At 37.8% G+C, this 21,225-nt stretch overlaps 1 protein-coding gene across 7 annotated transcripts in view; it reads right to left on the reverse strand.

Moving 5' to 3' along the window:
* kiaa1109 (KIAA1109 ortholog) overlaps window positions 1–21,225 on the reverse strand; it is a 427,165-nt gene that overhangs the window by 52,084 nt on the left and 353,856 nt on the right. For 5 of the 7 annotated variants that reach the window (XM_072584207.1, XM_072584205.1, XM_072584206.1 and 2 more), the window contains 6 exons: window positions 18,755–18,993; window positions 18,028–18,252; window positions 11,537–11,717; window positions 9,942–10,131; window positions 8,203–8,364; window positions 3,866–4,005 (listed from right to left, as the gene is read on the reverse strand). In XM_072584207.1, coding sequence (XP_072440308.1) covers window positions 3,866–4,005; window positions 8,203–8,364; window positions 9,942–10,131; window positions 11,537–11,717; window positions 18,028–18,252; window positions 18,755–18,993 — 1,137 coding nt within the window. The remainder of the gene's footprint in view (window positions 1–3,865; window positions 4,006–8,202; window positions 8,365–9,941; window positions 10,132–11,536; window positions 11,718–18,027; window positions 18,253–18,754; window positions 18,994–21,225) is intronic. The other 2 variants (XM_072584210.1, XM_072584208.1) reach the window with 1 other exon arrangement.

Consider the following 21,225-nt stretch of genomic DNA (forward strand, 5'->3'; position numbering starts at 1 on the left):
CTCTTAACTTACTAAGTAGCCTAACCTCATCAAATGCCTTCTGAAAATTCAAGTTGTTTACATCCATTGCTTCATGTGGATTCTGCTTGATTACATTATGTATGTTTAAATGCTCTGTTATTACATCCTTCACAATTGACTTAAACATTTTTCTAATATGGATGTTAAGCTAATTGCCCTATAGTTACTATTTATTGTCATCTTCCCTTTTTAAACAGAACTGTTATATTGGTAATTTTTGGGTAATCTTTTGTTGGTGTTTAAAACTTTCTTAATCCTCAATTATCAATAATCTTTTCCACATCATATGCTTTTTATTTCAACGTTATGCTAGCCTTAACTTCGCTGGTTAACCACGGCTATCCTATCCGCTTCCCAGAATACTTCTTTCTTACTAGGATATATCTTTATTGTGAGTCAGTAACTACGTTCTTAAACATCTGCCTCACCCATCCAGCTAGCTCTGCCCTAATTCCTTTGTAATTACCCTTATTTAAGTTCAGTTGTTAGTGACCAAGCTTCTCCCTCTCACTGAATTCTACTATGTTATAGTCACTGGGGATCTTTTATTCTGAAATTATTGATTAAACTATCTTATTACACATCATCAGATCCAAAATAATGTGATCCCCAGTTGGATCCATAGCATACTGTCCTAGGAAACCACCCCTTAAATTCTCTCTTATGGTTACCTCGATTGATTGCTTTGACTTTCCTAATCTACATGAAGGTAGTATAATTGTATAATTATTGTATAATTATTGCACTGCCTTATTCACACGTGCACGTTATCTCCTGATTTATTTTCTCCCTTACTGAATAGAGTGTGTTAAACTGCAGGACTGACCTTGATACAGTCAGTCAAATGGCAAGTCAGAGGGACACACTAATGTTCTGATGATACTGGTTCAAATCCAACCACAGTGATAGTGGAATTTAAATTCAATTAATTAGTCTCAGTAACAGTGACCATAAAACTATTGATGATTGTTGCAAAAACTAATCTAGTTAATTAATATCCTTTAAGGAAGTAAACTGCCATCTTTACCTAGTCTGGCCTACAGTCCACAGTAATGTGATTAGCTTTTAACTGCCTTCTGGATTGACTGAATAAGCCATTCAGTTCAAGAGTAATTAGATAGGGACAACAAAGGCTTGCCTTGCTAGCAATGCCCACATCCCATGAAGGCAATAAAAATGGCAGTTTGAGCATAGTATACCATTAAAAAGGCAGTTGCACCTCATGTACCAAAGTGGAAACTTCAAGGAGCAAAACCAAGAACATAAGATCTGATCAGTTCAAAGACTTCCCACTGATTATATTCTGGGTATATGGGAGCTGGGGAATCTCAACAGAGTATCCTCTAGAGAAGCATAAAATAATTGACAATCACTTCAAGATTTTCAGGTTTAACTGCATCTTTAAAGGTTCCAAAAATTGCTCTCATTTTCATATGAATAATGATGGCAAATACGACAGCTCCACCGTCATTATTACCACAACATGGGGTCAAACATGCAGGTTATTATTCATCTGGCTATATGGTTTGTGCTCAGCAAAGTGCTTCCTAACTATCCCATAGAAACAGCTACCCCCTCTAACCTCAGCACAAATTAGTCCTCTTATTATACATCCTCAGCATCTAATTCAGCATTTTAACTGAATGCCAAAAAAAAAGTGAAAATAAAATTAAGTTATTCCTGCTCTTTAAAGCTCACCATAATTCATAAATTCTATATTGGATTGTTTAAACTGTACCACAGATATAAATTCCTAAGAACTTGGTGAAAAAGCCAAGGGGTAAGTTATACAAGGTGCAGTGGTCACTGCCCCTAACCCCTAACCCTGTCTAAAATGCCTGTCAGGAGCTTACCCAGTGGAAGAACCAATCACTTATAATAGATCAGATTTCCATCCCTCATGGCAGTTCTCAAACACTGGTAGTGCAAGCGTGAACACTGCCATTGTAGGTATTGCACTTGAGGCTTGAGAAGGTGTTTAGTGTTAGACAAAACTTTTTTAGGTGTTTTGGGATAGTAAAATAAATGCTCAGAGAGAGACCGGTGGGGTGGGGTGGGGCAGATTTGAGAGACCATAGAAAAGGGGAATCTGGATGGAGGGGTGGGCTTACAGCTTGTGGGGACCCCGCTGATGCACTCTTCCTAGCCCAACATTAGCAAGCCTGTGCAGGGATGAGTCTCTCCTGCCAGTGGCGCCAGGTTGAGGCTGTTAATCACCTCAATTTGCCAGCAGGTGTTTCCACTCCATTTCCCTCCCAATTAAACTGCAGTGGAGACATGGGCAGACAGTTTGGCAGTAGGCAAGTCATCATTTGGATTTAATCTGCTTCCCCTTCCTTCAAACCTGCTGGTGGGAGAACATAAAAGCTATCCCCAAGTCTAATTTCACTTTCCGGGTAAGATTTCCAATACTGGGACTGAAGACAATCTCAAGCACCAGGGCCACAAAGAGAGCAAAAGAACAGGGCAAGCAATATTACATTTCAAATATATCTGTATCATTAATCATAATAATGTGGAGCCTTCATTCTATAATCCATCTCCAGCTCCCATTCCTCTCCAAAGTTCATGAAATCCCAAATCTGTGACTATTTTTCCCCCAGAATATATGTTTGAATGAATCCAATCAGGTTTCCATTCCTGCCTATGACTCTATCAAATTTGCAAATGACATCTGATGTAACTGTTTTAAAGATCTCTCATCATTCTTCTCTGATGTTTGCAACCTCTAACAAGGTCAATTACATCCTTCTCCTCCTCCAACATTCCATTTTCACTTCTCAAACTGTAGCCAAGTGAATCTCCAGCAATGGCTCCTATTCTTGCAATGTCACCTCCGCCGCCTCAACCATCTATTCTTGGTTCTCCCCTTCTCACCAAAGTGGTGCCCTTGGTAATATCATCCAAAAGCATCCATTTCTAGGGGCAGATCAATGGCATTCAATTCTGCCTCATCATTACTATCTTGCTTGGCTAACTAACATCCACTACCAAAGAGACAGTTCCTTCAGCTGAATAGTGGAAAATCTAAAACTATTTGATCCCCATCAAAATGTAGTTTTGTCAACAAAAACTTGTTGTTGTAACAATGTACTTCACAGGAGCGTTATATAACAAAATTGGACATTGAGCCACAAAAGTGATACCAAGGCTTGAGAGGTAGATAGACATTAAAGTAGAATGATGAAAGGGTCTGGGAAAGACTTCCAGGGTTTAAGTCAAATCATAATCATCCTTAGAATCAGGGATAACATTTGGACAAGAGGGCAGCTAAGGACAGATCCTTATTATTACCATAAATAAGGTTGATAGAATAGGAAGAGAGGCCATTGAAAGCGATACTCTGGCTGCAATTAAATAGCTAAAAATGGTACTGTGAGATTGTAGCCTCACCCATCTATACAGTGGAAAGGAAAATGTAGTCAACTGCAGACATGGCAAGAAAACGTTTATTTTTGTCACGATCATAGAATATCACATTGTCATAACAAAATCATTATATCCTCATATTGTACAGTATTAATTCCAGTAGAGTTATAAATAAAAATAGCATCTGGAACAAGTTTAAAAAAATTAAATTCTTATGAAATGCCTTAATTGAAGCCATTGGTGTTTATATGATCTTTGGCAATCTTTATTTTAATAACACAATATACTTACATGCTTCCTTGAGCCAATGACTTGATTTACTTTGGCCAAGGTGTTTACTTAGATTACAAATTCATCTATAGTTTATTATCTTCTGCTATTAGAGTACAATGCATTCAAATTTAATTTTACCAAATTTTTAAATCATGATCAAAATCTTTAGAGTCATTCCAAGTGAAAGCGATTGGTTGCTTACCTGCACCCTCACATAAACGACAACATCTACTGGAAAAGAAGAATACGATGAGGTAGATGATGATACTAAAGACGTTGTTGATTCTTCCAATGGCTCAGGAACGTCAAACTGACCCACATCTTCATCTTGGGAGCTGAGGGCTATAATAGGGAATTTAATTAGTCAGCAGTAAAGACGATATTACTGTTTTGAATCTTACCTTGGGAGAAACTATTCTATCAACAGTAAAGAACTTGAACATTTCTGAAAAGAGGCATGCTTTTTCTATGTTAAAGTCTCAACTAATCAGATTTGATTTGCCAGTTTTTCTCCTTTAGTATAAATTGTTACAATCTTTTCAAATGTAGCATTCTTGTGTGTACCCTGATGATGCAACATGAAAAACATTAGCAATAACATCCCTCTCTTTCAACAAACCCATGTAATGTGATGGACCCATTGTCAGCAATGGACTATAGAAATATCTCTCCAATTGAGAAAGATAATTCGTTATGAATAACTTGAGGATAACAACTCCAAGTATGGGCAAGGAGGTAGAGACTCTAGGAACTACCACAGCTAGAATGGGTGCACTGTTTGTTTTATTCTAGTCATCACGCCAACTGAGATAACTGACCTCTAATTTATTTGATCACAGAATACCAATTTAAAATGTTGGTTTCTTTTGATCTTTCATGTAAAATACAAAGAAGTTAGGTACAACATTGATGAAAAATTACCATTTATTATAAATTATTGCTATGTACTTGTCTAATGTTATTTATATTAGATGGTACAATCGATGTCATAAATAATCCTCAGCATATCAATCCAGATCTCAAGTGCAGAAATAAAACAATGTTGGAAGAACAACGATGCAGAAAGAGTCGGTTTATTAATGAGGTCTACTGAATTATTGCATGCGATGAGTATGAAGAAAGAAAGGAGTTTTTCAGGACAGAAGGACTGTCCACCACTAAACAAAATGCCCTCCATGTAAGGCAGCAATAGATGGATCAATGTGAATTTTAATATCCATAAGGAAAATATGATAAATAATAATGATCGCTGTGAATCGTAGGAAATCATATCGGTTATCTTGAACTTTATTAATTTTCATTTGCATTTCCCTTCTGTCAGTTTTCACTGCAGTATGGTAGCAGTTTTTGAAATTCTATCTTGGACCTTTTGATGAGGGACATAAAGTGATTCCAGGAACAACATCACCAGAAATACCAACAGCACTAGAGAAGTGTAAGCAACACTAACAAGCAGCAGTGGCTTATTCCTCAGCTGCCTGCCATTTCACAGGTCAGAAGGGTTGCACACAAAGTTCCAGTAGTAGAGGCAGTACCCGCAGGTATAGACAGAAGATTAGTTTTCTTGACATGGCTAAACAACAACTTTATGTCGAGTGATCACTGATTCCTTCCCAATGGATCAGGCTGTCAGTGGCTGCCAACCACTGCAACCCTGAATTTCTTTGCCTCTAGCTCATTCATATCCGCTGATAAAATGTGTTCAATTTCATAATCTGCTGCCCATAAATATATCCCCCATCTAAATGATGCCAAGTTTTTCAGAACTACCATGTACTTTGCTACTAATGACATCAGTCAGAATGAACACCCTCAGGTTTCTTTGGGAATTGAAAGGAATTCTAGTCAATCAATGCTAAGTTGTATGTGACCAGAGGAAAACTTTTATCCAACCTTGAAAAATTTGTCTTACAAATAGAGTGGCTATAAGAGCAGGTTAGAGGCTAGGAATACAGAGGAACCTTGAAGATTCGGCATTAGATTATCCAAACAAAATACTCCCCGCTCGTGTCATTCGGATAATTAAGGTTCCTCTGTTCTGCAGGAAGTAATTCACTTCCAGACTCCATAAAGCTTGTCCACCGGCAACAGGAGTGTGATGGCCTTAAGGTGTTTAAAGAGTAATAATCCCCATTAATTGGTGACTCACTGCTGCCTACCGAGAAACCCATACTACTTCTGAAAAGCATAAAAAATGGTGTGAATTACTCCCAACATGGGCCTTACAGGCTTCTGGTCAGATTCAGTCACATATTTTGCCATAGCCCACATTGCTCAAGGACAGCTGGTTTGCGACACAGAGTTAAGCCAACAGCGTGGATTCAATTCCACCATTGACTGGGTTACTATGAAGGACTCTTCCTTCTCAAACTGTCCCCTCACCTGAGGCGGGTTAGAGCACCACTAGTCGTCTCTCTCTAATGAGCAAGCAGCTCTATAGTCTGGTTAACTATAATGACCTCTACTATAAGATTCTGTGTATTAATTGTTTCTCGCCACAGATGCTGCCTGACTTCCAAGTTATTCGAGTACTTTTTGTTCTTATTTCAGATTTCTGGCAATCACAGATTTTTGCACAAAGTCACAATGGGCACTCCTCTAAGTTCTCATGGACTGCTACTGTTATGCAACTATTTTTCCAAATTATCCATGATTGAGACTTATTTCATGCTACAGAATTAACCATAACGCTCATTTGTTAGCTCGATAAGCTACTGTACCTACTCATGGGAAATTTGTCAAATCTCTCCAATGGGATTGTTGCATGGTAGAAATTAACATGTTGAAAGGGATTAAAGCTTGAATGAATTTTAATGCTCCACCTGAATTGCTGAGTAATAAGCAGCTTAAAGCACATCTATTCCAGGACAAACTCTAAACAGGTTATGGACAAAATATTTACTCAAGAATATGCTTATTAGCAGAGACAAACAGATGCTCATAACATGTCAATGCTAACAACATTTTTACCCTTTAATGTGTACTAGCACTTACAAATAGAGTAAAATTAACCCTCACATGAATGAGGAAGGAAAAGGATGGTAAATTAAGTTTTGTTCCCGTTTCCTATATTTCATAACTGTAGCCTGCACGCTTGATTTCTACCAATCCAAAGTAGTTCAAATATTAGGATGACCTCGCTTTGAGATACTATATCTGTACCAATGCTCGAAAAGATACCCATATATGCTAGTAATGTCCTTCATATTTACATTCTACCAAGCTACTTTAGAATAGATGGTTGAAAGGCAACGAATAATGATCACCCTTCAGTTTTCAGGTGGCTACTTTAAATTCCAATTTTTAAAAAAATGAACCTCTACTTTCAAATATGTAAATATTATCAGAACATATTCCAATGTTTGGTAATAAAGTAATTTATAGATGTCAGGTTAATTTGGTAATTCAACTGACTACTTTCTTATCCAGCAGATAGTGGGGAAATGTTTATCTGTGTACATGGACTTAAGAAACTCAAGGCGCATATTCCATATTCGGATGGCTGTTAAAAAACAATTTTGGGGTGACCCTTGACTAGTCACCAAGATTCATAAGTAAAGCTTATGATCAGAAAGAAATGGTACCCTGAACCTATTTCATGATCAACAGGGTGCAGACTTGAGTTAAGAGAGGTTGAGTAGTTCAGGATTGTTTTCATTAGAAAAAAGGAGATTGAGGCAGGGGCCTGATTGAGGTCTACAAAATCATGAAGGGTATAGAGAAGGTAGATAGAGATTGGCTTTTTCCCAGGGTGAGGAAATCAATAATGAAAGGTCACGTGTTCAAGGTGAGAGGTGAAAAGTTTAAGGGGGACATACGTGGTAAGTACTTTACACAGAGGGTGGTAGGTGCCTGAAACGCGTTGCCAGCAGAGGAAATAGAGGCAGGCACAGTAGATTCATTTAAGATGTGTCTGGACAGATGCATGAGTAGGTGGGGAGCAGAGGGATACAGATGCTTAGGAATTGGGCAACACATTTAGACAGTCAATTTGGATTGGCTCAGGCTTGGAGAGCCAAAGGGCCTGTTCCTGGGCTGCAAACTTTCTTTGTTCTTTGTTCTAATGCATTTTAACAGTAGAAACCTTCTAGAAGTTAATAAAATCATGAGAGGCATAAATAAGGTGAATTGCAAAAGTCATTTCCATAGGATAGGGGAGTTCAGAACTAAAGGGCATATTTTTAAGAGAAAGATTTAAAAGAGACCTGAGGGTCAACATTTTCACCCAAAGGGTGGTTTGTAAGTGGAATGAATTACCAGAAGTAGTAGTAGATACAGGTACAGTTACAACATTTAAAAGACATCTGGACAGGTACGTAAATACTAACGTTTAGTGGAATATGGGCAAAATGCAGGCATATGGGACTAGTTTAGTTTGGGAAACCTTTTTGGCATGAATGAGTTGGACCGAAGGGTCTGTTTCCATACCGTATGATTCTAGAGAGCATAAATACAAATAGTTAATATTCAAGTTAGATGTCAGACAGACTCATTGGACTGTTCATGTGCCAAGAGAAAGTTTCTCTTATTGTGAGATACCTGTATAATGTCTTTCAATTGGAGTTATAGGAATTGTTTCCAGAGCTTTTTCTAGGAAGTCCAGCAGGCCAGGACTGATCACCATTTCTTCAGGAAGAGATTGTAAAGCAACCCAAGCATACAGTTTCGCTGTTTTCACACCTCCACTTCCTTTTCCTTTGGCTGCAAGAATTATGCATTATTGTAAAGATAACCGGAAATATGAATTTCTTTCATTTGAGACACAAAAAATTAATTAGAATTCCGATAATAGCAGTGAATTTGGAAACCACTAGTGAAACATTCTAATTTTGCTCTTTGATAGTTTAGACCAAGTAAGATACAAATAAAAATTTAAAATATTGCCCACTATTATAATTAAAAACCTTTCCCACATTAAAGAAATACTTGATCCAGTCACTACATGTTAACTGTGGAACATTTGAGATAATGTGAGAAACGCAAGTTGTATCAAATCATCACTTTTAACTGGAACTAGATTTTGATAGAAATTGAAAGGGGCTGGAATTCACATGGAGTGTGGGCTCCTTGCAGACAAATCCTGCTTCACTTAGCTAGTTGCCCTGCTTGACAATAGTCCATTAATTAGTACGAGGCATGAATAGGAGGATGACCCATCTCACAGAGCTGTTGGTCAACTGGAGTCCTGGAGCATAGTGACATCATCATGCCGGAGCAATGATTACTGCCAGTATTGCAGATAGGCCAAGGAGTTGGAGTTCAGCAACAATCTTAGTTATTCAAGAACATTCAGGATCCCACTTGGGTCATGATGACAGGGTTAGAATGGACATGGCAAATCAAAACGGCAATATCAGAGCCCAGTAAATGACATAGGAGGCTCAAGGAAAGATGCAATATTGGCCACTGATCAGCAACACACAGGTTTAAAGATGTCAAGCTACATGAGACATTAAGGCCATTCCTGCAGCCAACTATATAAAAATGGTGATATGATATGGCCTTTAACCGGGCAGTGTGTTTGGGCCAAAGACTAGCAACCCATATGATGGCTCTCATGTTGCCTGCAAAAACATGAACTGGGCAGCATAGATGGACTGAGTGTGGATTTACTGGTGAGGGCACAGCACTCTACCCTCTGCCCACAGTATCCATAAAATTCAGTGCACATGATGTGAGATCTTTATTTCAAAGAAATTAACCACGTATCATAAAATTTTGAAAAATTAGATGAGATTAGTTTACAGCATTCTAAAACAAAACAATTTAAATACAATTGCTTGAAACTTATTTATTATTACAACTTTAGCAAGTCTTTTGCATTCTTTATTCTCCTTATCCTGCTGTCCGTACAATCTGCAGCATAAATAAATGTTGCTAAACTTTGGAGAACAAATCACAAATAAGAACATTATATCTCATTACCAAAGTGGAAAAAAAGCTCAGAAAAGGCCGAATTAACATTTAAACATCAATGTATTTTATTATATAGAAGCACAGATGTTGGGAAGCTTCTTGAAGGTTACTTTCATGATATTTGTGCTGTTTGATAAACAATTTAAATTGTAAAACAAGGCAAATTCACACTAAGATTAACAATGACACAAGCACTGTTACAGTGATAGCACATGCCATTTCAACATATTGCTAGCTACAATATTGTTTGCATTCTGTTCTCCTGAAATTAAATATCCTGAACACATTATATGCTGTTCTATGCAAAACACAAAATTGTAAGGTTCTATTTCTACAAAAACAGAAATCCATAAATTGTATACCTGATGGTAATGGTGGGGGAGGGGGAGGAAGCAGGAAGTTAGCCTTGCTGTAATTAGTAGTGGATGCAGGGGGAGGACCGCTATCTTTCATACCATACAGTTTGGATTCTTTAGACAGAGTTCTTGGCAAAGATGATCCTCTGGAGGTATTTGGAGAATCTGCCTTTAGTGTTTTGGAGTTGTAATGCAACTGTTAAAATAAAATGATCACTTATGACTTTTTAATCAAACTAAATTTTTCAGTAATCGTTTACTGAAACCCAGTCAAAAAATTGGTAATGTTTTCTTATAAATATCAACTAGAAAAGGAATCGAACAGATATGCTGGAACAATCCATGTAGCTGTTTCTCTTTTTTTAATTCCCTGCAGGAAATAGGATGGCAAACTGCAACTACAGCCTTCCAACCCTCTTTCAGTCCAGGTTAATACCAATTTAGAACCCTTGCTCATCCCCATGGCCCCTTATAGCCCCTACATGAACTTAGTGCCCCAGTCAACAAGGTAAAAACAATGACTGCAGATGCTGAAAACCAAATACCGGATTAGTGGTGCTGGAAGAACACAGCAGTTCAGGCAGCATACTCGTTGGATGCTGCCTGAACTGCTGTGCTCTTCCAGCACCACTAATCCAGTATTAGTGCCCCAGTCACCTACTACCTTTGCACTTCCAACTACCATAACAAAGTCGTTAGTCATGGTTTGGAGATGCTGGTGTTGGACTGCGGTGTACAAAGTTCAAAATCACACAACACCAGGTTCTCGTCCAACAGGTTTATTTGGAAGCACATTAGCTTTCGGTGCGCTGCTCCTTCACCAGTTCAAAGTGGCTAGTAACCAGTTCAGTCAGACCTCAGGAGCCATGCTGATATGAAAGACATTCTAAGCATCTATTATAAATTTCACTACAGAAAAACAGTCTCATTCATGAAAGACCATTCAATTTGTGTAAATCCCCTCAAGATTATCTCTGAAAATCATTTGTCCTCAGAAGCACACATCAATTCCCTGTCAATCAATTTGCAACAACACCTCCTGTTTCCTAATCCCCAAATTTTGATGATGTTAGACTGTAGAAAAGCCAAGCATCATTGTTATGAAAATCTGTCTGACATTGAAGTTTGACCTCCAGGTCTGTATCCCACCCACTATTTGTAAAGGTCTCTGGAGTCTTCATGGCTCTGAAAATCCAGCCCATTTTCTGACTGCATTCCAATCCTCTCTAAACCTGGAAAATGGCATAAAAAATTATAGGCTCAATAAAGCCAGCATAATGCAAGTGCATTAAAAAAATACCTGCATTAAAAGTAGAGTTGTTTGAAAACTTTTAACTGTGTTTGAAGTAAATAATTAGCTGCATCTTAAATGAACAATAAATCCAGCTTGCTCTCAAAGAAAAAAAGGTTTTAAACAGATTGTCTTCCTCACCAATGTTACCTACATACGAAGTAAAATAATGGAGATGTAATATCAACAACAATGATTTTGTATTGCAAATCTTAAAAAGTAATATTAATATCAAATAATTTTCTTTAAAAAATGCAGAGCAAATCATTATTATTTCTTTTAAACACAGTTATAAGTTTCCTCTTATTACCTTTACATCTACTCCTGGAATGTAAAATACTGTGTTCTCAAACTCTGTAGTTTTAGTCTGTAGGGTATGCGGCACTTTTTTTCCACCTATTAAGTGTGAAGTTGATTGATAATTCTGATGTGTTTTTCTCCTTTTTGCTGGAGTATCTTGATCCAAATTTTTTAAACTCTTCTCAATACTCCTGCACAAGTAATACAATTTATTTTAACATTGTCAATTTCAGAGCTCTAAACTACATAAATATGCACATCCAAATAAACATTATATTGTAATGAAACAAATTCTACAGTAACATTAAAGTAACTGTCCATTTGATTTGAACAGTCCATAGAGTACCCAAAAGAAAATCAATCTATTGTTTTCTGATTTTTCAAGGTTCCAGAAACAAAAGTTTGTTCATAAAGAAAGTGTAGTATTCAATCATCTGAAATTACTGCAACAATTAAATTTCATTATTTCCTTAAAATCATCCATCTGCACTACAGCCACAATATCCTGAACTTATTGTTGTATAAATTGCGAGTTACTTGGACTTCCTCTTTAAATTCATAAACTGCACTGCATAATAGAACATGTGTGTCAAATGTAAGAATAAAAGAAAGAGGTGTAAGCCGTTTGAATCTTTGACTCTGCAGCCTGCACACCCCACCCCCATAATTCAACAAAATAACAGTTATCCAATTGTCGTGCAAACTCCAAATTCCTGATCAAACAATCTCTCCAACCAAGCCTCCACAGCTCTCTGAAGAAAAGAATTCCAAAGAAAAAACATGCTAAGAGAGAAGATATTCCACCTCACAACTTTCTTAAATGGGAGACTATTTACTTTGAAAGTGCATTCTCTAATTCTAGATGAGAAATATCCTCTGAGCATATACCCTGTTAAAGTGTTAAACCCTTTCATTGTGTTGTAGGTTTCAATACAATTACTTCTCATCCTTCTAAGTTCCAATGAGCATAGGCCCAACATATTTAATCTTTCCTCATAAGACAACCCCTTTATCCCAAGGAGTACTCTTTGAACTGTTTACAATGCAAGTACAACCATCTTTGTAATAAGACAAAAACTAAAGGAAATAAAAAGATGTGTTCTTTATAACTTGTCTTGAGCCATCTTCAGACATTCACTGAAACTTATCCGCAACCGCTCTGGGGTATCCACCATTCAACAGTGCCGAGGTTGACATTACCTTCTGCTGCTCTCCTCTTTGCCCTCTAGAAGAGGCCTCTGTAGGTTTTCAGTTCAAATCAAATGGACGAAATACTGACATATTCTTCCTTTCTGGATGCCACTTGAGAGTTCATTTTGCTCTTACAATTTCAAATATTGTTTCCTTTGCCTTACAGTCTATATATGGAAATTTTAGCACACGTCTGAGATCCACAATTTAAAGGCCTCTATTTTCTTCAAGAGATTATAGTTATTTTCTGGGTTTTTGACTTATACTGGAAGGTGTACAGAATGTAGCATCTTATGTGTGGTTTCTTTGTTACAAATCTGAGCTTTCATGTTGTTAATGCTAGAACTCATGCTTGCAGCTGACATCTTATTGTAAATAGTAAGTGTGCTAGATGTTAACCTCAAAGGTTTTTGGGTTGAAAGCTGCCACCAATCCAAATTCTAGTACAGTATAAGGCTTATTGAGTCATAGAGTTACACAGCATGGAAACAGCCCTTTTGGCCCATCTCATCCATACTGACCAGGTTTCCTAAATTGAACTAGTGCCATTTGCTGGCATTTGGCCCATCTCCTATCCATGTGCTTGACAACTTGGCTTTTAAATGTTGTAATTGTACCCATCTCCACCACTTCCTCTGGAAGCTCGTTCCATGTATGTACCAACTGTAAGAAAAAGTTGCCCCTCAGGTTCCTTTTAAATCTTTCCTCTCTCACCTTCATACTATGCCCTCTAGCTTTGGATCCCGAACTTGGGGAAAAGACTTTGGTTATTCATTTAACAATGACTCTCGTGATTTTAGCAGGGAAACTGATGCAAAATATTCACTTAGGATCTCCCTCATCTCCTGTGGTCCAACATATAGATGGCCTTGTTGATCTTAAAGGGGTCCTATTCTCTTCCTAGTTGCTCTTTTGCCCCTTAATGTACTTGCAGAATTTATTGGGAATTTTCTCAAACTTATTTACTGAAGCAAATAAGATTAAGTAGAATGTTCACTTTTTACCCCGTTGGTTTCCCTCTTAAATGTACCCCTGCCTGCACTCCCTCCCTATGCTCCTCAAGGGATTCACTTGATTCTAGTTATCAGACAATATGACTCGTTTTTTGGACCAAAATCTCAATATCTCTGGTCATTCAGTGTCCCCTACTCTTGCCAGCCTTGCCTTTCACACTAACTGGAACATGCTGTCCCTGAACTCTTGTTATCACAGTTTTGAAAGCTTTCTACTTGCTAGATGTCGCTTTACCTGCAAACAGCCTCCCCCTAACAACTTTTGAAAGTTCCTGTCTAGTACCATGTCCCAATTTACAATGTTAACTTGTGGACCAGGCATATTCTTTTCCATAACTATTTTAAAACTAATAGAACTAGTCACTTGTTCCAAACTGTTCCCCCACAAACACCTCAGTGCCCTGCCTTATTTCCCAAGGGTCAAGTTTTGCCCCTTCTCTAGTAGAGCCATCTACATTTTTTTTTGAACACACTTAAATTCCTCCCCATCCAACCCCTTATCACTATATTAGCTCCAGTCTATGTTTAGAAAATTAAAATCCCTTATTATTACAACCCTATTATTCTGACAGCTATTTGCGATCTCCCTGCATATTTGCTCCTCAATTTCCTGCTGACGAAACAGTGAAGGGTAACCATGTGGAAGCCTTGGCCGAAAAGATATATTCTTGGAGTAACAAAAAGGTTTATTATCCATTAGTGAAAAAGCAAGTTACAGGAGAGTAAGACTAGATATCTACGTTGTGGCACAGTGGTAGTATCCCTACCTCTGAGCCAGGAAACCTGGAGCAAGTCTCACCTGTAATAATATCTCTGAACAGGTTTATAAGAAAATAGTTTGTATCTCCTCCAAAATAGTAACTCAGTCTAAGCTACATGATTATGGACTACACAGTCTATCCCACTCCAGGATTTGAGCATAAACATCAACACTCCAGCACAGTACCAAATGAGTGGTGCTCTGTTGGAAGTGTACCCTTTTGGATAAGATCTTAAATTAAAACACTTCAATCTCCCAGGTGAGCATGAAAAATCCTATAGTACAATTTTAGAGAAAAGGCAAGTTATCCTTGGAACTTTAGATATTTATCGCTCAAATACAGCGCAAATCAGAATATTTAGTCAATATCACTGATGTTTTTGGGAACTTAATATGCTCAAATTGGCAGTACTGTTCCCAGTTACTGCATTTCAAGGTGACTTAATTGGCTGTAAAACAATTTGGAACCATAGTGATCGTGGAAGGCATTTCTCTCCAAGTCATAAGCGTGACTTGGAAAGTAACTTGCAGACAATAGAGTTGCAATGTGTCTGCTACCTGGGGTGAGGAGGTGGGAGCTTAAAGTATTTCTTGACTTCCATCTTTGTGGATAGCAAACAGGCTTTGTGGAGTCAGGTGGTGAGTTGCTGTGGAATTCCCAGTCTTTGACCTGCTTTTTCCAATGCTTTTTCCAACAACAGCTGCCCCAGTTAAACATCCAATCAATGGCAACCTCCTGGATGTTGACAGTGAAAAGCCATTGAATAACCATGAGGAAGTGCTCAGACATTTTTTTGTTGTTGAAGATATTCATTGCCTGGCAAATGTGTGGTATGACTGTTACTTGCTATATAATGTCCAAGTCTGAATATTGTTCAGGTTATGTTATATGCAGGCAGGACTGCTCCATTATCAATGCACATTCACAGTCTCATCTTCAGTTGGCACATCCACTTTGGACCTTATGATGAAGGAAAATTATTGAGAAAACAGCTGAAGATGGCTTGATGGGACACTGGTCTAAAGGAATGTTATAGTGATATACAGGGGATGAGGTGATTGGCTTTCAATAACCACAACCACCTTGCCAGCCATGACTTCACCCCATGAAAATTGTATTTCAAATTACCACTGACTTCAATTTTACGAGGAGTCCTTGATGCCACACACTGTCAAATTATGCCAACATTGTCACTCTCACCTCACCTCCGGAACTCAGCTGTTTGTTCGTATTTTGACCAAAGCTTGAATGTGATCAGGAGACAAATGACCCTCGTAAACCCAGCACGAGTAGCAATGAGCAGGTTATTGCTATGTAGGAGCTGCTTAAAGCAACTGTCAACAACCTGCGCCACTTGGTTGATCACTGAAAATAGAGTAATGGGACGGTAATTCAACAAATTGCACTCCTCCTGCTTTTTGTGGACAGGGCACATCTGGTAATTTTTCACATTGTCAGGTCGAAGCCAATGTTTAGATGTATTGGGCCTGGCTAGCAGCAAAGCTAGTGCTGTCGAACAAGTCTTCAAGACGACAGCCAGAGTGTTATGAATCCAATAGCCCTTGCTACTACCAACTGCGTTCGGCTGGTTCTTGATAAAACAAGCAGTGAAATAAGTCAACTGATGCTGATACACGGATGGCCACGGATCTTAGATGGAGGCCAAGATGAATCACCCACTTGCCACTGCCAACTAAAAATCATTTGAAGCAGCTTTAACCTTGTATTTAAAATTTTTGTGTTGGGGTCTGCCCTGACTGAAGATGGGAATTTTTGTGGAATCTCATTCTCAATTACTTCTTCAATTGCAAAAACACTGCCATAAAAACACAACAAGTCATTAAAACTCTTCCAAGACCACACTGTGGTTCTTCCACAAATGCTACAACAAGTCAGACAAAAGCATCACACCTGCAAGTTGGATGACTAAATAATGTAGGCTGAGCACATTATGATGATGGTAAAAGGATGTTAACTTGATCTATCTAAATTGGTATGTCAAATTACCCTTAGACTCCTCAAGCATGGGTTGCCACGTGGATAAGCAATGATGCCACAATGTTCAGCTGTTCCAATTTCTGTTTCTTGTGGCACTATCAAAACAAATTTGCGACCAGTGTTTATCTTACTCTGGCCTCTTGTCCTCTTCTGTCACCCTTTAAATGGTAGTTTTGCCTTTAGTTTTCCAGATTCTAAGGTATGGAATTTGCTCAATGAACCTTTCTACCTCCTCTCCATTTTTAACGCCTTTCCTAAAATATCGCCCTTTAACCAAGACCTTGGTCCACTGACCCCATATCTCCTTTGGTTCGAGGTCAAATTTTGGCTGATTTGGATATGAACCATTAAAGGTGTTATCGCAATCGAAATGCAGTTGTCGTACTTGTTGATCAGAATATTGTCCGGTTGGAACATCATATTGTCACCTGACAAAACTTCCAATGATGCAGTGAATCAGATTTGGCAACCCCATGAGTGTTTACAAATTGGGGATTTATTTTTGTTCACTGGTGTGTCTTCATAGAAGACGTGGGATCTGGAAACTAATGCAGGTATACAACTGAAAAACTGTTTTGGAGTCGCTCAACTGTGTGCTGATAGTCTGACTTGAATACACATACGATTCCATTATTAATTGCAAATTCTTCTTAGTCTAATTCTAAGCAATATGTCAGGGAATGCAAATAGGCAACAGAGTAAATAAATTTAAGAGTAATTATTTATTTTATAACCAAGGAGGAATCAAACAGAAATATTTATGGCCTCTTAAGTCCTCAGAAATCATCTACTTTTTCACATGGTATTATATTAGAGTTTGGGAGTGTTTTGAATCCTCAAATATTGAATTGAATTTTGTAAACAAAAAAAATGGATACTGGCCCAGAATTGCTTGGAGAGTAAGTAAATTTAATGCACAATTTAATCTTAGGGCATAAATCATCTAGCAAGTTGCAGTGAGGACAAGATATCCCATCAGTTAAGAATCACTACAAATTACTGGACACCTTACTCTATTCCACTGTTAACTTTCAAGAAAACAATTGATCGCTGTTAATGTCCCGGTGATTTTGAAGTAATTATTGAATTTCCCAATTAATTCCCAATTAAATGTGCTCCTAAAAGTTAAAGCTTGGGAACCAAAACCATGGACATTCCTGCATGACATAAATTGCTCCTGCAATCTTTTAAAATTTAATTTGTTTTGATTTTTGTTTGCCTCTTTCTCTGAATGCATTCTTTCTTTCCTTTTGTTTATTTAACTTGTTTCTGATTCAACTCTATTCTATGACTTCCTACACAGTCATTCCTCAGAACTGTTACTTACTAATGAAATAGACCATCAGCCCTGTCATTCACTAAGTTCCCAGATTTGCCATTGTCACTTCTTGCAATTTTCAGTCAAAACATGACAGAACTGAAAGGTGATGGAGAAATGTCTAATTAACTTAAGTGCACATTCTTGAAGCCAAGTATTATATTTGTAGTGCAAGTATTTACACACAAAGACAAGAACAGCAAATAAAGGATTTTCATACCTTTTAATGTTGAATTCATCATGTTCTGCTTGCTGCAGCTGCTGTGTAGTTGGATGCAGTACACATTTTCCACTCTCAATCTCCACACGAACATCAAGCTCAAAATCAATGTTCCGTTCTGTTGCAGTATTTAGCGAATTTCTGTTTATTGATGTTGAAGGCCAACGATCAGTAAAAAGTTGTTGGACTGCAGCAAGCCCTGCATTCTTTTTGCGTATGTTATGTCTACAGGATAGATAACGCAAATAGTCTCAGAAACACAACACACACAATATTGACCTTTAGTAACTGTTCTCACTGATCCCTCTCGGCATTCTGAACTTCCGTAAAGAAAGAAGCTGTAAAAAAGGGTTGAAAGGGGGAAGAAAATGACGGCAAGGGGAGTGGGGTGGCAAAGAAAGAAAATCTGAGAATGGGAGACTGAGGTGAAAGAAAAAGCTGTAAGAGGGATGATGGTTGATGGGGTGGGGTGGGGTGGGGTGGGGTGGGGAGGTCAGGTGAAGAAAAAGGCTCCATGGTGGGTGGAGGAAGAATCAGACACTGCGGACAAAGGGTGAGGGAGGCAGAGGTGGGTGGGGGAAGTGGACCAGTAAAAAATATGTCAATCCTATTGTGTAGTTCACTTAAAATTTTACAGTTTGACATCATGCTTTCAAATTTTAGTTTCAATAGATCCTGGAGACAATTATTCAATAATTTTAGAAAGAAAAACACAAAGTGCACTCACGGTGTCCTCCTGATGTATTGAGGTTTTTCTTTATCATATTCTTCATCGCGGTCAGACTCTTCACTAGAAGATGACAAACTGTCGTCTCGCTTTGCATCATCAAGCTGGAAGGCAATTCTTTGTTGAACGACATGTGGGGTTCTGGGTGAACTAAACACTGAACGTTCACTGATGGGTGAGTAATGAGATGGACTATCGACGGTGATTGATAACAGATCCAATTCTGTCTCCTCAGGGAACTGATGCCATAAAAAATTGAGAAGTTCAAAATTACTTTTACTCCTATGTCTGCGGTAGTAATCTCAGGTTAGTTTAAATTAGAACCCAATCACTATCCATGCTTTACTTGAGCAGACAGAATGGTTTTGTAATATGGAATGAGCATTGATACATTTGACAATTTATTCACCGGCCTAGATATTTTCCAAAATCTGTAACACAGACTGGGTGAAATCTTATCTGGGTTATTCTTCTGCCAATCTAAATTACCTCTACAAAGATGGTATAAGTTTAAATCTTTTATCAACATTATTGTCCTTATAACTTCGTTAGTCACTGCTTATTGTTGGACAATCAACAAATTCTATTTTGCAAACAGCAATGCTGTCAAAATTTATTTTCTGACTCAACACTTCAGATTATAAAATCCTTTTGCTCAGTTTGTTTTTCAGCAAGGTAGAAAGTGTTACATTATCTAGAATGGGGGTACTTACTCATATGATTATTCTTTGAAAAAAGTAATATATAACAAGCTTGAGTGAAATGAATTTGAGCAGTTTCATTGCAAATATGCCTTACGATCAGTCTAAATCAGAAAGTTGTTTATAATTCCTTACTAAATACTAATTTTACTCAGAGGTCACATGATAATAAGTACACAAATTGAGTAAAATGTAACATTAGTGCAAAAGAAATGCACATCTAAGGCATGATTTTGAGATGCCAGTGTTGGACTGATGAAGGAGCGGCACTCCGAAAACTAGTACTTCCAATTAAACCTGTTGGACTATAACCCGGTGTTGTGTGATTTTTAACTTTGTACAGCTAAGGTAGGTTGTGCAGGAGAGAAGAGAAAACCTTGCTCTGATTCAGAATAAGCATGCTGCATTCCACAGCACAAATTCCCTTTTCCTTAATGAGCAAAGCTGTTAACAAGAAAAAGTTCAATTTCATTGAAAAACTAAATATCATCAACTGCAAATGACGGTTGGGGAAAAAATAAGTCATTTAAGCATTTGACTTCTAAAGGTAACCTTTGGGTTACTGCATTATCCTCTTGGTGGTATTAAACTGGTTTCCACTACTGATATCCCATGGTGTGCGCTACTTATGCCTGTTTGTGGTTATGAGTAAGATTTGTTTGAGGTAGAGTAGTTGCCATCATCCTTTGTACATATTTTGTCTAGAGTCTGTCGAATGATCAGTGGTAGTTGAATCGCAGAGTCCTTACAGGGGAGTACTCTTCTTAATTAACAAGCTGATTTATTAGATGATGGCAATAACTACGACTACACTAGTCAGGCTTAATTACTAGAATTTGCAGGAGCTGTACAAAATACACCTAGTCCTAATGAAGGCTAGTGTAAAACTTCGTGCCTTCACTCACATACTGTGCGTGACACCACCAGCATGGGTGGAGTTTAATGTAACAAGATCATCAAAGCCTTCAGATCTATTACCATTTACAAAATTCTTTATCAGGTAATCTCTAATCTTTCATAGCTAATTAGCAAAATAACTTTTAGTTCCTTGACCAGATAAAACAACATTAAGAGCAAGTATACAAAACCAAAAGATTGCTCCAAATTGTAAAAGTTGATTCAAGTTGTATCACATTGGAGAAAATATCAAAAGGTGAGTTGAGTGGTGGTTTTAGATATAAATACTGAACCAACAGTACATAAAGAAGTATTCCAATTTTTTTTCTACATCTCCATATTCAAAAAGTAGCATGCCAGTAAAATACAGGAATTGGCATTGTGGTAACAAGGAACTGCAAATTTACTTGGTGCACTTTGCAACATTGAAGCATTTGCCGTTCAAAACCTCGGATTTAACATAAAATGATTTTACGTATGCATATGGATCCAAGACAAGAGATAATCGAGCAGTAGAGCACAGTCTGCACTGCTGAGATATGTACTTCTCGTTAGGAAACATCTCGGAAAAACATTCTACAGATCATTTGAGCATTGAAAGCGTACGATTATTTTCCACAGAATTAATGCCTCAACAAAGTTCCTTACAGTGCAAGTAGCACAATGTAGGAAATAAAAGCTTTGATTTATTTTTGAAGTTAAAAATGTACTCTCATTCAAATGGGATACACCCAACGTTGCTGAGGAAAAGTAATCACGAAAACTCTGGCTACAATTTCTTCCTTCATTATAGGGATGGTGCAGAGAAGTAAACAAATGCAATGGTATATCCCCATTCAAACAATACGCGAGAAGGCATAAACCTGGCACTAC

Source organism: Chiloscyllium punctatum, chromosome 14 (genome assembly GCF_047496795.1).
Source record: "Chiloscyllium punctatum isolate Juve2018m chromosome 14, sChiPun1.3, whole genome shotgun sequence".
Taxonomy (NCBI): Eukaryota; Metazoa; Chordata; class Chondrichthyes; order Orectolobiformes; family Hemiscylliidae; genus Chiloscyllium; species Chiloscyllium punctatum.